The sequence below is a fragment of the Drosophila ananassae genome, chromosome XL (assembly GCF_017639315.1).
Source record: "Drosophila ananassae strain 14024-0371.13 chromosome XL, ASM1763931v2, whole genome shotgun sequence".
In the NCBI taxonomy this organism is placed as follows: domain Eukaryota; kingdom Metazoa; phylum Arthropoda; class Insecta; order Diptera; family Drosophilidae; genus Drosophila; species Drosophila ananassae.
Window position 1 is genome coordinate 14,556,933 of NC_057931.1, and position 16,955 is coordinate 14,573,887.

The 16,955-nt window shown below is 45.1% G+C and overlaps 4 protein-coding genes across 4 annotated transcripts; 2 read left to right on the forward strand and 2 right to left on the reverse strand.

Annotated features, from left to right (window-relative positions):
- Positions 1–330: 330 nt before the first annotated feature.
- Positions 331–5,095, reverse strand: LOC6502904 (probable ATP-dependent RNA helicase DHX34). Its single transcript, XM_001963585.4, has 7 exons — positions 4,561–5,095; positions 3,966–4,499; positions 3,541–3,911; positions 3,284–3,481; positions 1,392–2,329; positions 1,106–1,338; positions 331–1,040 (listed from the first exon to the last, which is right to left on the reverse strand). Exons 1-7 carry the CDS (start codon positions 5,093–5,095, stop codon positions 442–444), a joined length of 3,408 nt encoding a protein of 1,135 aa, XP_001963621.1. The 3' UTR covers positions 331–441.
- A 37-nt stretch (positions 5,096–5,132) lies between these two features.
- LOC6502903 (28S ribosomal protein S14, mitochondrial) lies at positions 5,133–5,775 on the reverse strand. The gene is made up of 2 exons (XM_001963586.4): positions 5,622–5,775; positions 5,133–5,556 (listed from the first exon to the last, which is right to left on the reverse strand). Exons 1-2 carry the CDS (start codon positions 5,682–5,684, stop codon positions 5,233–5,235), a joined length of 387 nt encoding a protein of 128 aa, XP_001963622.1. The 5' UTR covers positions 5,685–5,775; the 3' UTR covers positions 5,133–5,232.
- A 363-nt stretch (positions 5,776–6,138) lies between these two features.
- LOC6503196 (N-alpha-acetyltransferase 16, NatA auxiliary subunit) lies at positions 6,139–10,455 on the forward strand. Its single transcript, XM_001963587.4, has 6 exons — positions 6,139–6,543; positions 6,879–7,367; positions 7,444–8,231; positions 8,290–8,717; positions 8,782–9,434; positions 9,496–10,455. Exons 1-6 carry the CDS (start codon positions 6,487–6,489, stop codon positions 9,757–9,759), a joined length of 2,679 nt encoding a protein of 892 aa, XP_001963623.1. The 5' UTR covers positions 6,139–6,486; the 3' UTR covers positions 9,760–10,455.
- A 3,760-nt stretch (positions 10,456–14,215) lies between these two features.
- LOC123257526 (mediator of RNA polymerase II transcription subunit 12-like) lies at positions 14,216–16,232 on the forward strand. Its single transcript, XM_044716983.1, has 3 exons — positions 14,216–14,759; positions 14,811–14,910; positions 14,969–16,232. Exons 1-3 carry the CDS (start codon positions 14,216–14,218, stop codon positions 15,429–15,431), a joined length of 1,107 nt encoding a protein of 368 aa, XP_044572918.1. The 3' UTR covers positions 15,432–16,232.
- The last annotated feature ends 723 nt before the right edge of the window (positions 16,233–16,955 follow it).

A 16,955-nucleotide genomic window follows, 5' to 3' on the forward strand; every position in this document is an offset into this window, starting at 1 on the left:
CATGTAATCCCTTAAATAACCAAAAATTACCAAAAATTTCAAAAGCCCTCAATCAAGCCACATTCCAACTTCATCGTTAAACTTTCATTACTGTGTTTAAATACAACACACACACACATATAAAACAATTAGTTTTAGCTTGTACCTTAAAACATTCAAGGATAATTTTTTAATAAACGTTATGTTTTTTAAATTAAAGTGATTTTGCTTTGTGCAAATCATAGAAAAAAAATCTATAAACTGCTCAACATTTTTGGCAGACAGAGAATTTCTTCATCCTTCGACTACATATAGAAGTCTCTTTCGACAAAACACAGTTTTCATAGGTGGTTATTTTTATAGAATCCCTGTACAAAAAACAGGTCGAATCATTATATTCTTTAAAGAGAAAATTGAATGTTAAAGCGCACATATAAACATTTACTTTAGCTTTAAATTAAACTATTTCGGAGCATCGTTTCCCTCAACTTTTAGGCATTGTCTTCGATGTCGCAGGATTTCAATCCGCGAGAGTTGCAGCTGGCGCTTGCATGTCTCGCAGAAGTAGTTTCCAGAGGACTGGGATGCTGACCCGCTGCGTTCGGGGTCCAGCTCTTTATCGGACCTCGTATTGGAAGAAACTTTACTTTTTTTTCGACCACCTCGGCACTGAGAACGGTGTATCAACTGCTCCAACACGTCGAACTCTTCCATAGTAAAATCGCAGTGCGCGCACTCCCAAGGCTGTTCCTTCAGAGCCGCGTCCATTTTCATCGTCCATTGCTGTTCCGCCAAGCACGCGTACACTACGTGCTCCGAGACATTGATGCCACCTTTTTCCTCGTTAGCACTCATCGCATATCCAGGCGCAAAGGGGTTCTCCTTAAGGTCCCGGATCCTCTCAGGCGGAGCTTGGTGCGTGTAAAGACGCTTAAGATCGGCGGGCAGAAGGCGTCGGACTGCGTACGCGACATCTAAGGCCATAAAGTCCAGCAGATCATGCCACAGATCACTACTCACGCTCCTTGCGGAGGAAGGCGCATCTTGCTTATCACTGAGTTCTGAAAAAAGTAATTAAATGTTAACAAAAAGCCAAACTACATAATAAGACATGAATAAGCTATACCATTAAGCTTCGCGTACAGTTGACCGCTCCATCGGCGGCGGAGCTCAATGCCGCGACTAAGCAGCTGCATTCCGCTGCCGGGTGCAGGGAGATCGATTCCCAGCCAGCCATCGCAGACGATCTGCGTGAGGCCCGCATTCGTGTCGATGGCGAAGCCGAACAGCAAGAGCGTTTGGGCGCAGGGCAGCCTGATACAGTTCATCAGATATGGTTTCGCAGTCTCCAGGAGCGATCTGTTAAGTAGGATTAGAGAGCAATGGTCGCATCGACTGGGGTCTCTACTCACTGGTAACAGAGAATCTGATGTCGCGAACTAAGCGGATGTTTGGCGGTGTAGTAGAACGGCTTGGGTAGCAGGTCACTGTCAGACAACTGCAGGAGATCGAAGTACTTGGCAAAGTGGGAATTGGGGTGCTGGGACAGGAATGGCTTTAGCCGCGTGTGAAAGAACTGCTGGCCCCCTCCCTTGCAGTAGTTGAACTCGTCGACGACAGCCAGCTGCGGATAAAAGCCACTGGCAATCAGCAGCTTCAGCAGCACCACATCCCGATGGCGATCGAGACGCGCCGAGCGTTCTAGCAGTGTCAGTTGACGAGCGTCGTGCCGCATTCGCAAGTCGACGTCGCGCATGTCATCGTCCCGCTCGTCGTGACCCTGGTCCTCAGTGTCCCGGTGCTGGTGCTTGAGAAGCTTTCGCTGGCGCGGCTGCTCGAATCGCTGGCGACGTTTGAGGGCCTTCAGCTGGATCAGTTCTCCGTGGCGCGTTGAACGCTCGGCGCTGGTAAGCTGGGAGCTCGAGCCCGGTCCAGAGCCAGAGTCGCTGGCCACTGTCATGCCGCAGCTCTCAAGGATGCGCTGAAACTGATGCCGTAGCTTGGTGACTTCATAAAAGCGTTGCTCCTCGATGCCCAGACGGTGACACCACTGCCGCGTTCCCTCGCGACGCAACTTCAGCTGCAGCCACTCGCGGAAGCAACGCAGCATGGTGAAGAGGTCACCCTGGTCGGACTCGAAAGGCTGGCGTTCCCGCTCGCAGCGGTGGTCCGTCTGTGCACGGGTTGTCAGCGGGTTCTGAACGCTCAGCATGGCGGCCAGGGTCAGCAGCTGCTCCACCTCTGGGAAGACGCAGCCCATGAGTAGCATTTTGCCAATGGAGAGTTCTACGGGCAGGTTGGCAAGCGAGCTGCCCAGCGGAGTGATCTTCTCCTCCACGCTGAGAGCGCACTGAAATAAATAAACGAATACTGAGGTTTATGCATGGTAATTGTTACTGAGTTCTCTATAAAAATTAATTATTGACTCTGCAGAGGGTGTTATAGTATTGGCCAAAGTATGCCTCGTGAAAGTAACGAAAGAGCCAAATAATTTTGATTCATCAGCAGTTAAAAGATACAGCGACAAGATTTTTTAAAATATTTGCTAAAAGTATTTAATGTTTTCTTTATGTTAAAGTAAAGAGCAGATTCACCTCCATGCTCCAAACTATTATACATATGTTAGAATGGTCGACCTTTAGCTGTCATATGTATAATAAAAAAATATAAACTGGTCTACAGTTTCTTACTACACATATATTATTAAATAAAAAATATTAATATTAAGATTAATCAAATAGACCATATATTGAAAAATATTTGTGAATTTGCTTAATCTTCGTTTTCCCCATAATACACACATATAGACAAATTCGGACATTGTTTTGGAAGGTAATGCTTTGAGACTTCTTAGTGGTTATAACCCAAAACTGGATTTCACCACTGTCCTTGTAAATAAATTCTTTAAAGTATAAATTATATGTTTTCAGTTTTACATAACGATTCAAAATATAAGTTGTTGGTTGGTAATATATGTTTCAAACAAATTTTTTAATGAAAGTTCTAAATTTTGTTTATATTTGGATGCGTTTTAGGATTAAATTTTTTAATTTGCCAGTAAAATTATCTATCAAAGGTTCTTATGATGGTTCCTGGATCCTTGCTGCATCTGACTCGAAAGTTTTTTGTAAAATATACACGTGATGGTCTCAGAAAAGGTTTTTCATGTCCCTATTACATATAAACTAAAAAAAATTGTATTTTCTGACCGCATCGACAATGTTACGCCTTTATTTTGATTCGCACGTGGAAAGGGTCTCAAAATTAAAATTATACATATTGAAATCCATATGCCATTTCTTACGTGTTGTTTTAAAGCCAAAATTGTCTGCTCTACTTGTTCAGATTTCGGAGCCTCGATAAAGGGAAAGACACGGACGTCGGGTAGTCCCATAGAAATCATTTGCAGCAACATTGTGTCAAGCGGCATACGGTGGATTTCCGGAGCCGGGTATGGCTCAAAGGCATCGAACTGGGCTTGGCTATAGAGTCGGAAGCATACCTGTGAATCAAAAGGTTTTAAAACTAGGATGGCAAGGAGATTCGGTAACATCAGCTTACCCCTGGACCAGTGCGACCGGCGCGACCTTTCCGTTGCTCAGCAGACGACTTGGATACCCAGAACTCCTTCAGGCGTTGGCCTTTACAGGCGGCGTCATAGCTCATTTCCTTGACCTTGCCCGAGTCCACCACGAACCGCACGCCGTCCACAGTGAGTGAGGTCTCGGCAATGTTGGTGGAGACGATGCATTTGCGACTGCCTTCGGGCGCGTAGTCGAAAACTTTGTCCTGCTCAGCGAGAGCCAGTCCGCTGTGCAGGGGCAGGACGATCCAGTGTTGTTGCTTAGTGGCATATTCCTCAACGGCCGCTACCACGGACTCGATCTCGTTCACCCCGCTTACGAAAATGAGCACGTCTCCGCGTTCACTGACTGAGGATAAAAGTAGTAGCACATGAACAGATTAAGGACATAGTATAGACTCACTGGGATACTGCTGGTCAATAAGGCTGAGCACTTGGACGAATGGAGCCGGGTCCATACGCCCGCTTTGGTGTTTAGATGTACTGACCGATTGCCCAGCTTTAAGCTCCAACGCCGGTGGGGGAATATAGCGCAACTTAATGGGAAAGAGACGCCCGGGAACTTGAACCAGTCGAGCGCCCTCTTCCTTAAAGTAGTTGTGGAACAGCTGCACATTAATAGTGGCCGACATGAGAATAAGCTTTAGCTTCGGGCGTGCTCGCAGCAGGCACTTGGTGACGCCCAGAAGAAAGTCGCCAAATAGGTTGCGTTCATGAATCTCGTCTAAGATGAGGGCGTCGTATTGGTCAAGATTGGCGCCCACCGCCAACTGGCGCAGCAACAAGCCCTCCGTGATAAAGGTGATGCTGGTGTGCTGAGTGCGACTGCGTTCAAACCGAATCTGAAAGCCCACCCGGCTCCCATAGTCATCTAGTAGTTCGTGGGCCACTCGTTTTGATAAGGAAACGCAAGCCAGGCGACGAGGTTGTGTGCAAGCTGTCAGAAAACCAGGGGTTCAGGGTTGATGTCATTTTAAAAAGTTCCGGAAAATGCATACCAATGCTGCGATAGCCAAAGTCATAGAGGAACTGAGGCACCTGAGTGGACTTTCCGCAGCCCGTGTCGCCGGCCACTATGACCACACGGCTAGTGTCCAGGGCTTCCCGCAAGTCATCTCGGAAGCGGGCTATGGGCAGGGAACGCTGCGCCTGTCGTAATTTACGAATGCGCTGAAACTTCTCCTTTTGCCGAAAGTCCAGGTAAATCAGAATCAACTGCCGGAACTGCGCTTCTATCTCGCCACGCGCTTCTTGGAGCATCTGCTCTTCGTTCAGATGCATGGCTAGGTGCTTGGCGCGATGGTAAGGTTGTGGGCAGGCAAGTTCGTCATTGTTCAGCAGCTGCGCCAGTTCCGGCTGCCCCGTAGCCCTCATCATAGCCTCGTATTTGCCGAGAAACTGCCAGAAGTCAGACTCGCTTTCCACCAAACTGTACGGCTCCCGGCGGCCCTTGGCCCGAAGAAGAGCCCTCAGCTCTGCCTTATGGTCAAGGAAGCTAAAATTTACCAAGTTGATCCTCTGTTTCCTGGACATTTTTGCTTCTGGGCTGTCCAAAGCAAAACAACACAGATTTCGATAACAGTCAGCTGTTAGAACGCAAGCCGATAACACTGCAATGCTTCAGTTGGACTAACAATGATTTATTTTTCTTACTACTAACAAAAAAAAAACTACCACATGGCGCGTTGCACGCCAGATAATTTGTTGTAGTCGGCAAGGTGTCTCCATACAATACGACTGAGCCGGTATTTGTGGACAACGCCGCGCGGCCGTGACGTAAGGGCGCAGCGTTCCCTTACACGAACAAGCGATGAGTCCCGCGGAAAGGCAGCGATCTCAGCATCAGCCACCTCTCTCAGTTCCGCTGGTAAGATGTCATTTTTCCGTAGGGAGTTGACTCGTAGCCGTTCAACGGCATGCTCGCGGACGCACTTGCGGCGCTTAACATCCCGAATCATCCTCCAATCAGCATACTTGGTGCGTACCTGCTGCAACTGCACAATCGGAAGGGTATATTTTAGTCTTTCATTCAAAGAATCTATGGGGGCACAATACTTACGCCACAACCGGCTATTTGTACCGTTTGGCACACGAATCCTCCAATCCTGGCCAGCGAATTCATTTTGCTGTACCTTCCGGGTCCAATTGGTATTGATATCGATAGCAGGCTTGTATCGGCTATCGCAAGTGTCAGCTGATTTGAGTTTTCAGTGAATGACACTTTTTGGTTGACAGTTTTTTAACCAATTGTGACACTGTTTTGAATCAAATGCTACTGCGAAGCATGCTGGGGGGAATTTGTTATATTAATTAGTATGAAGACTGCAAGGCACAAACGTTTGAACATATGTTTAATTAATGACCAATTGCTTTACATAACAAGTGCCTTGGAAGTTCTTCTTCTTTCTACCAATTTGTGCAATTTTTGGGTTTGTGTAGATTAAATTGGCCAAAACCCTGGAATATGTGAGTAAACATGTTTTAAACGTACATGCACACTGTGCATTGCACAGTACAATTGCCTTCATATACGATTTAAACTAACAGCCTAGCGCGAAATAGTTATCGATATTCATTGCCATTCAGCCCGAAACGCGCGCAAACAAGCGTGTATGTGTGACCGTGCATGCATGTGTGTATAGTTCTGGTTCCTGGTGTCGAGTTAGAAATTTGCTCGTGCTCGCAGTGCGCCGTTTTTGCCGTGTTTGTCCCTCTGCGTGTGTGCACCTTCTAGAAACTGTAATCCAGCCAGCCAGCTTAAGCTCCAGCTCTAGTCCCAGGCAGAGGTAGAGCAAGCTCAAGCTACGGAAGCAGCACACTTCGCAAAATCCGTTATCCGGTGCGAGCCAGACGAGACGACAGTCAGCAACTGAAGAAGAACAAGACCGAGAATAAGAAGAAGCAGAAGAAGCAGCGTTGCAGAGATGCCTTCCAACGATCCACTGCCACCCAAGGAGGGTGCGCTCTTCCGCAAGCTACTTGTAAGTGGCATGCGCTTCACCTGCACCTGCACCCGCTCCCCTTCACCCGCACCCCACCCCTCGAACTACCGGCTTTTGAGGGCTGCATGGTAGCGGCAGGGGCTTTCCATGTGCTTTCAGTTAATGCACCTATTTTTGGACCGCGGCAACGGCAGTTGGCGACGAGGGACGGCAAGTCATCGCCGTCCGGGACGAGGCCGCGTCCAGGAAACTGGAGGCACCACTTCGAGCCCCATCGACGCCAACTACTGGCCGACCGCGGTCGCATAACCTCAAAATGGGTATTGGGCGCGATGCGTGGGTATCATAGACTAATTCTTGATTGCACTTTGCAGAAATGCTACGAACTGAAGCAGTACAAAAATGGGCTTAAGCTGGCTAAGCAGATTCTCTCGAACCCCAAGTACATGGAGCACGGCGAGACGCTGGCAATGAAAGGACTTACCCTGAACGGGCTCGGGCGGCGGGAGGAGGCCTACAAGTACGTTCGACTGGGTTTACGAAACGACCTGCGCTCCCACGTCTGCTGGCACGTTTACGGACTGCTACAGCGGAGTGATAAAAAGTACGATGAGGCAATCAAGTGCTACCGCAACGCGCTCAAGTGGGAAAAGGATAATCTGCAGATCCTGAAGGACTTGTCGTTGCTGCAGATACAGATGCGGGACCTGGAAGGATACAAGGAGACCCGACATCACCTGTTCACGCTGCGCCCCTCGCAACAAGCGTCCTGGATTGGGTTTGCCATGAGCTACCACCTAGTGAGGGACTATGACATGGCCAACAACATCTTGGAGACCTTTAGCCAGTCGCAAAACTCAATTGTAAGTAGCTGCAATCATTCAAATGCCTCTCGATTTCAAGTTTTTCATTTCGGCTGTTGCTGTTCTTTCATTGCAGGAGGCGCACGACTACCGCCATTCGGAGCTCTTACTTTACCAGAATCAGATACTCATAGAATCGGAACGCTTGCAGCAGGCGCTGGACCACCTCATAAAGTATGAGCCCCAGATAGTGGACAAACTGGCCGTCCGGGAGACCATGGGAGATCTCTACATCAAACTGCAGCAGCAGGAAAAGGCTGTGCCAATTTTCGAGTCGCTGATCCGCCGCAATCCCGAAAACGTACTCTACTACGAGCAGTATCTGGCTGCCCGCCAGCTCACCGATCCCAGCGCTGTGGTAGCCGCCTACCGCGTGTTCCAGGAGCAGTATCCGCGCGCTCTTTGTCCTCGCCGTCTGCCGCTGAACGTTGCTAGCGGTAGCGAATTCCGTATAGTAGCCGACGAGTACCTTCGCCGCGGTCTGCGTAAGGGAATTCCGCCGCTCTTCGTCAACGTGCGCACGCTTCACCAGAAATCTGAGAAGGCGACTACCATCGAGGAACTGGCGTTGCAGTATTTCGAGAACCTCACCCGCTCGGGGCACTTTTCGCGAGAGGATGCGGACGCCGGAGTTCCCGTCGAGCCTGCGTCTGCGCTTGTGTGGACAGCGTTGTTTTTGGCGCAGCACTATGACTATATGCGCGATACGGATCGGGCACTCGAGTACATCAACGTTGCCATCGACCACACACCCACGTTGATCGAGCTGCTTATCACCAAGGGCCGGATTTTCAAGCATGCGGGCGACCCTGTAGAAGCTTACGTTTGGCTGGAGGAGGCACAAAGCATGGACACTGCGGATCGGTAAGCTGGGCTTGGCACTGTCGCTACACATCCTGATTTAATCCATCTTCGTCCCTAGATACATCAACTCAAAGTGCGCCAAGTATATGCTGCGCGCCAACATGGTGAGCGAAGCTGAGGAGATTTGCGCCAAGTTCACCCGCGAGGGCGTTTCGGCCATGGACAACTTAAACGAGATGCAATGCATGTGGTTCCAGACGGAATGTGCTCTGGCCTATCAGCGAATGGGTCGATGGGGCGAGTCCTTGAAGAAGTGCCACGAGGTGGAGCGGCATTTTGCGGAGATCGTGGAAGACCAATTCGACTTCCACACCTACTGTATGCGCAAGATGACGCTTCGTGCCTACGTGGGCTTGCTGCGCTTGGAGGACGTCCTGAGGCAGCATCCCTTCTACTTCAAGGCGGCCAAGTGTGCCATTGAAGTGTACATTCGTCTTTACGACAAGCCGCTCAAATCGGAGGCGACTATCGAGGAGATTGACATTGGTATGTCGAAAAGTGCATATATGTTTAGAGCCTCACCTATTGACCCTTTAAATTGCCATTACAGAGAACCTGCCTCCCTCGGAGCTGAAAAAGCTCCGCAGCAAGCAGCGCAAGGCCAAAAAGAAAGCCGAATTGGAGAGTGCGCAGGCCGCGCAGGCGCAGGTAAAGCGCGAGCAGCATCAGAAATCGAAGCAACAAGCCAATCAGGAGACCGATCCGGACGCCCCGCAGCTGGATGAACTGGTGGCGGATAAGCTAGAACGAACGGACGATCCGCTGGAGAAGGCTATCGACTTCTTAAAGCCGCTGCAACAGCTGGCCAAGGAGCGGATCGAAACGCACCTGCTGGCCTTCGAGGTGTACTACCGCAAGAACAAGCTGCTTCTTATGCTGCAGTCCATTCAGCGAGCTCGCGCTGTCAACCCTTCGCACCCCGAGCTCCACAGCTGCATCATTCGCTTCATGAAGTCCTTGGCTGCCACCATTAAACAGCAGCCGCTAAACGATCATGTCCAGCAAGTGCTGGACAAGGCCACCAAAGAACTGATAGGCAACAGGACGCCCCAACAGCTCAACGACGAGTTCATTGCCAAGCACAACGCTTCCATTCTGCATTTATATGAGGGAGCCCGAAGTTTGTACGAGCTGGATCACAGCAAAAGGGCAGCAGCGATTAAACTGGTCACTAGCTTCAATCTGAGCAAGATGACTCTAGAGGTAAGCATTTCAAATCTTCGCCCCATTGAAGTTAGCCACTGACATTTGGTTTCAATTATAGGAGGCCATCAAGGTCTACACAGCGTTGCGGGACGGCGATGTGTTCGGAGAGTGCGATTCAGAAGCAGCTGCATATCAGCAGGCGTGCCACGAACGGTTCCAGTATGCCCGCGTATTTCGTAATGTTGAGGAGCTGGAAGCGCAGCTGCAGGAGAAAGAGGCCGCCAAACTGCGCGCCGAGGAGGAGCAGCAGCAGTTGAATCACATTAATTTCAGTTCAAGCGAACAGGTGTCGGATTCGGTCACGGCAGCAGCTGCGTCTTAGGAACCAACAAGACTGCTATACAACTCCAACAACCATAGCCACATGGACAGTGACAGGGACACCAGAACCTGCGGCAACAATAACGAAAAGCAACTCTTACAAGCAAAAAACCATATGAAAAGCAAAAAGCTAAACTCTATAAACAACGGCAACCACAATAAAAATCACTATTAATAATAACCAACACAGTGCTGAGATGAAGATGATGAGGCTGAGCTGGGCTGAGCCGAGCGAAGCGAAGCGAGGCGACGCCGACCTGACCTGTGTGGTTTTGAGACATATTCAATTACTGCAATACTGCAATCCAACGGCGGGGTGGCCGGTCTGCGATGCGGTATGGTAGTTGACTCCGGACCGATCACACTTGCGAACACATCCACTCATCCTCTTATACGCCCTATCCACACTACATCCAGAATCCGGCATCCAGCATCAGATCGAGGGGAAGGGATATGTGCCAGTCGCATATCCATTCCGGCTCTGCGGGACTTTAGAAATTGGAACAAAGTGAACATTTTCAGACATTTGCTTGATTTTTAATTACATATTTAATTTTTTTTTATTTTTAACGAAAGCATTGTATGTACATATAAAGTCGTAATTAATTATACGCAAATCGAAACCTTAATTTGTAATGACAGAAACACCTGTAAACACAACATGCATATACTACATACACATGTATTATGATTCTAACTTGTATTCTCCTGTTTATTATCGGCGATTCAAAGAGGTGCATGGTTATTGCCTCGAGTGGAGAACGAATCACTCTTCCGAGTTACGGTGGATGCGTTTTCATTGCACGCAAGATGTAAAATTTAGTGAAAATGTGGATTTTAAGTTAATTCAAAGTCAAATAGTACTTCTTCAAAGTAAAAAAATGATCATTTTTACTATTAAAATTTTTTTCTATTACTAAAATTTTTACATTTACTTATTGTTGGTCACAGAAATTACATCCCACAGCTTCCATATAACTGATTCATACAAATTATGGCTTCAATGCCAATCAACATATATGCCTTTCTTAAATATATGTACATATGTGCAAGGAAATACAATTTTACAATGCCCTCCATCACACAAATCGCCATATTTCTCAGACTCCGTCACGCATTGGAATATTGACAATCTCTTTGAACATAAAGACAAATAAATCCCACAAAATTGTTTGATTGAAATTTGATCTGAAAAGAATATTGAAAATTATGATGAAAAATTAAGTTTTTGTCTGTCTGCGCTTTTAAACTGATCAATAAGACAAACATAGTGACTTTCTCGTTGTGCCGCTTAGGAATATATTTGCCAGACAAATCCTAAAATGAAGTATTTGTTACCCAAATCGAAAATTAATGTTTTGGATTAAAATTTTGGTTTATCTTCACAAACTCAGGGACAAATAAAATAAGTTTGCTCAGGGAGTGCACAATGAGTGTGCGTAAAGCTAAATTGTCATTTGGAAATTTGCTAATTTAAAAAAAAATTTTAAAACAAATTTAAAAAAAAAACACTTTTTTATCTAATTTTGATGTTTCTTGACATTTTGCAAACAGAATTTTTTTCTGGGGTACTGGAGCCAGCCTATTTAGCCAAAAAGAAAAACCATCAAGTAACTATAACCCTTTTTCGTCTAGCTCTCGATAAACTCTCAACTGTTTCTACAGAATCTTCTCAAGAATCTACAGAAATTTCGTGTGTTGAGTGCATTCCGAAAGACTGCCAGCCGTTGGCGAAATTTGTATGAATGCCGCTAACACTTCTTAATACCTAACACCGACTGCGGCTCGGCCGGTGTCGCCGGCTGTTGCACTTTTTCTATTATAATGTGTGTAATACAATAATATAATATTTTGTTAATTACTATAATACTTTCCATATTTTTGGTCCAAGGAATTTTATAATTTTTTTTACATATTCACGGAATCTTTTGAAAATTTGAAATTTGAATTTAATCGGAAATGAATTTCGTTTTCATCCGTTTCGATCCTTTTTCATTTCGAGAGAGCTTTATAACGGGATCTCAGAAAAGCTCCAGCAGCGAACGATACCGGGGATATCGAAGGTTGCATTAATTAATTAATTGATTTAATTAATAAATATTGTTTTTCAAAGTGGGTTTGGCTTTGGTAGGGTTGGGCTTTTTAAATTTTTACATATTTTATTTCAAATACATTTAAAAAAAGTTTTCGAATCCCTGGTGGATTTGAAAGTGGAATAATTGGAATGACTACTCAAAAGTGATTAATAGTGGCAGCCATTGACTAACTGACAACCCAATTGTTATTTTTGCTGTTATTTTAATTTAAGTTTTTTAAATTTAATTGTAATTTTAAAAAATTTTGAATTATTTAAATTTATTCAATTTTTTAAAATTAAACTTCTCCCGCGCCTTTAAATTTTGGATGGAAAATAGAAGAATGAATTTGGAGAAAGGTATAGCGACCATGGGGAGTAATCTAATCCTAGTTTCGGAAGCTGATGAACCATTTTTCCTTGCGTTCGACGAATTCCATCTTAAATACATACATACGTTAAGGTAAGGCAATTGATTGTTGATGATTGAGTCCCGCAAGACACTTTTATTAGATCTTATAAGATTCGTAAAGAAAGTATTTTTTTAAATTAAACAATTTAATACATTTAAGATATACGGCAAAATAAACAATTTGTTTGTTTTTTAATTATTATATTATTATATGGTAGTTAGTTCGTAAGTGGTGAAATATTTTTACAGGTATAGTAAATATCCCTTTTATACCCTTTTATAAGTAAATATCGTATACAACCTTTAATAATATGGATTACAATTCGATTTATTTATTGTGTTTACAGTTTTATCAATTAAGGCCGCTCTCACAGATGGCGCCATCCACTGTGTTCTAAAGATCAACATTTTTATTAAGCGCCACCTATGTGTAATTTGATCTTCGCCTTATACGAATTAACTGTTGTAAAGCGCCACCTATGTGAAAATCGATCTTAGTCTTATCAACCTTTGTATCAAACGCCACCTATGTGTAATTTGATCTTCACCTTATACGAATTAATAGTGTAAAGCGCCACCTATGGGAAAATCGATCTTCGTCTTATCACCCTTTGTATAAAACGCCACCTATGTGTAATTTGATTGTCGCCTTATACGAATAAACTCCTGTAAAGCGTCACCTATGTGTAATGCGATCATGGATTTTCACGTATAAGCCTCCGTATAAATCGCCATCTATTTTTAAGGCGATCCTCGCGCTATACATACATACATAGATGGAGCTCTCGTGAATAGCAAGTCCCACTTATGTGACTACCGCCAACATGTTTGGGTATGGGTAATTGCTTAATGTCGAACACAACGTTCGCACGCATTCCCACTTAAAAAAAGACATGTGCTAATACTGTTTTATTTTTTTACAAAAGTGAATCTAATAGGTCTTGGCAGGTTCTATAATTGGTGCAAGCATAAACTTTGGATGAATATTAAAAAAAAAACAAGAAAGGAAAGCTAACTTCGGGCGGAGCCGAAGTTGATATACCCTTGCAGTTCAGTCGCAGTCCGCTAGGTGGCGCCACGCATCCTTTATTATTAAATATATAGCGGATCGTATATAGTCGGCCGATCCTTATGAAATTTGGCATATTGAATTATTTTGCCCAAAGAGTAATCTGTACCAAATCCCATATTTCTAACTTAAAAAACACCAAAGTTATGCCAATTCCGATCGTTCTATGACAGCTATAGGATATAGTCGGCCGATCTTTATGAAATTTTGTACAAAAGATATTTTGGTCAAATATAACATGTGTGGAAAGTCCCAACCCTCTAACTTAAAAAACACCAAAGTTATGGCATTTCCGATCAATCAGTTATATGGCAGCTATAGGATATAGTCGACCGATCCCGGCCGTTCCGACTTATATACTACCTGCAAAGGAAAGAAGGGTGTGTGCAAAGTTTCAACTCGATAGCTCCAAAACTGAGAGACTAGTTTGCGTAGAAACCGACAGACAGACAGACAGACAGACGGACAGACGGACATGCTCATATCAACTCAGGAGGTGATCCTGATCAAGAATATATATACTTTATAGGGTCGGAGATGTCTCCTTCACTGCGTTGCACACTTTTGACCAAAATTATAATACCCTCTGCAAGGGTATAAAAACTAGGACAGACAGAAGTTACTTTTTCAAAAACCACTTCAAACCCTGATTTCAGCGAAACCTAATGCAAAATTTCAAAACATTATTTATTAATGGATCTTAGTAATTATTTTTGTTTCACTTAAAAGTATTTGGTTGCTTTTTTTAAATTCAATTTTATTCCCTGTCACAAGCGCCACTTTATTCCACCATACTTTTTATGTTGTTTTTGAACTTTATAATAGTTAAAAGGGAATTGGATATTGTAAATTAATTAGGACTTAATTTAGAGCTTATTCCATTCTACCAGGATGACCCCAGCATGAGTAGCTATAGCAGTGAAAGCAACCAGCGGTATATTCTTCTGTTTGGCGTCGTCAAGGAGATTGGCAAGCTCTTCAGCAAGAAGTTCACTATCGATGGTGCTGCTGCCGGGCACGACAAGAAGCAATCGAGAAACGAGTTCAACTTTGAGGCCACCACTGCGAAGTACCAGCAAATGGCCTTCTTTGACCAGCATGTGGGCACCGCGCAATGTGCGGCGAATGTGCTGGATCAGCTCCACGGATTCGCGCTGGGCAACAACTATCTAGCGCTGCAGGAGCATGTGGCGTTTCTGTTCAACCTCATGGAGCTGGCGCTAAACATCTACAGTATCCTGGAACTATTCTACAGCCTGCTGAAGGAGTTGCCCGAAGTCGAGCATCAGTTGCAGTTAAAAAAGTCGAACTTGGTGCGCAGTTATACCACTTCGATAGCGCTCTACATAATAAGTATCCTGCGACCCTACCACAGTTGTCTGCTCTTCTCCCCAGAACAAACGCTGTCCGTGTTTGTGGGCGTTTGTCGCATTATTCGCCACGTTAGTATTCCGAGCGAGTGCTCCTCGGCGGAACGATGTATCCTGCGTACCTGAGCGATCTGCTGCAAGGAAAGGAACAGTCAAGGAACAGATTATCAGCAGTTGCAGTGCATCAATCGCTTCAAGGACATCTTTAATACACCAGAACAGCTGAGGTAAGTCCATTCATGGATGAATCAATGGATAAACTATTAATTTATTTCTTTATTTTAGTCTTCCGCTGCAACGGTATAACCCGCAGCTACGGGAGGAACTTTTTGTGGTGCCTCGTCGTGGCGGCAAATTCGAGCTCCATTGGCTGCGCAATCTGTACGAGTCGCCGGCCAACGTGTACAGCTTTGTTTCCAATGCAGTCATCACTGTTTGTGAGGAAACGGACAACGAACGGTTGAATGATGTGGCTTTGGCCTGCGCCGAACTAACTGCCAGTTACAACGTGCTGTCTAAGGAGTGGATTGCCACCTTGCAAAGCCTGTGCAGCGGCAGTAAGAGTTCCCGGTACCCGCATCTGAGCCAGGGCGGTCAGGTGGACATCGGGCAGACCAAGACGCATGACGCCCTAGCCGTGTTCGTGTGCACTCTGTCAGCCCGACGCTGCTTCTCCCTGGCGGACTTTGTAAGCAAGTTTGCCCTGTCCACCTTGGTACGACCCGTAAACTCCGGGGCGCAGAATTGAGCGTAGATACGGAAGCAGTAGCCCGACTCACTTGCCAACTAGTGCTAAAACTATTAAAAGCCCTTGAAGATTCCCCAGCCGGGAATGTACTGTTCTCCTCCCCCAATCCGCTGGACGCTGTGGGAAACGACTTCAGCATTCAGCTAAGCTGTGACAGACACTTGCTAGTGGGCGCCCACAAGACCATTCCCATAGCTGCAGTGCTGGCGGTGCTTATAGCTATTCTTATAGTGGTGGACAATGCGGCACTGAAAACCCCACTGACTGCAGGAGGATCATCTTCGGGTAGTTTAGGCGGCGCCTTCGGCGCCCTGGCAGCACGCCACAATGCAAAGCAGGAATGAGCTGCTCTCAGCCAGATTCTGGGGGCCAGTGACCTCCAGATGGGCAGCAGCTTAACCAATGAACCGGAGATGATGCAGCAACCATACATTGGCGGCGAACTACAACAGATCTCACTTCTGGAGTTTGCGCAGGCGGTGCTTAGGCGATATGTGCCCAGGAGCACGTCCTGGAAAGGTGCCTTAAGAACGCGAAGCAATTGTGCGACATCACACACCCCCTTACCGAATAATTTGCTCCAACAGTGCTGTGTGTCTGGATCTATTCCAACTACCATCATTTTAAGAAATTAAATGTTTTGGATAAATATTTCCATATAAAATTGCCAGGACTTGCCTCGTTGAGAAGGTGTTATTGCCACTAAAGGATGCGGCACTGAATATTAATTGAAGCAATTGGACATAGTTTTGGAGGCTTAAGGTTGTTTAATGATAAATTTGTTTGAAAGCATTTTTTGAAAAGCTTTATATTTATAAAACATGAATATTGTTTCATTTATAGTTTCTATAAAGTCTTACAATTCCTAAAATGTATTCAGTGCTTCTCTAATATAACAAATATGACTACGGTGACCATTTAAGCATTGCTTGTGCTAGGGGTGCTATTTTATTTTCGAAGCGCTATTTTTAATAGCTCCACCTCTTATTGTCCACCTCTTATTGACATTCCTATAGATGTACGGACGGACAAACGGCTATATCGACTCAGCTGAAGATGTTGATCAAAAATATGTATACTTTATGGAGTCGGAGATAATCTGTCTGATCCTTTAAATATACCATTGTGCTTTCCGAGCACCATGTATAGGAACCTATGGTAGGTAAGTCTTCAATTGAGTATTTGAGGAAATGTTTTGTTGACTTATGTAATCATATCAATGTCGAAAGCTAAGAATGTGTTTATGATTTATATTAGGTTAAGAAATAAGCCAGTATGTTTCCTAGATTTTTGTAAATCTTATATGTATCTTTGGTCTTGGCGTTCATCGAGTGAGCCACATTTTAAATTCAGATTCTTACTTGTTCTCGATTCGTTTTGAACAACATATGGTATGTTTGCACATACCAATAAGCATACATTGTAAATAGAGAACTTGTTTAACCCTGAGCTATTGATGCTTTGCAATGCAGGGCGCAGAAGGATGAGGACGACAGGATATTTGTTGGCTTTTGCATATCCACG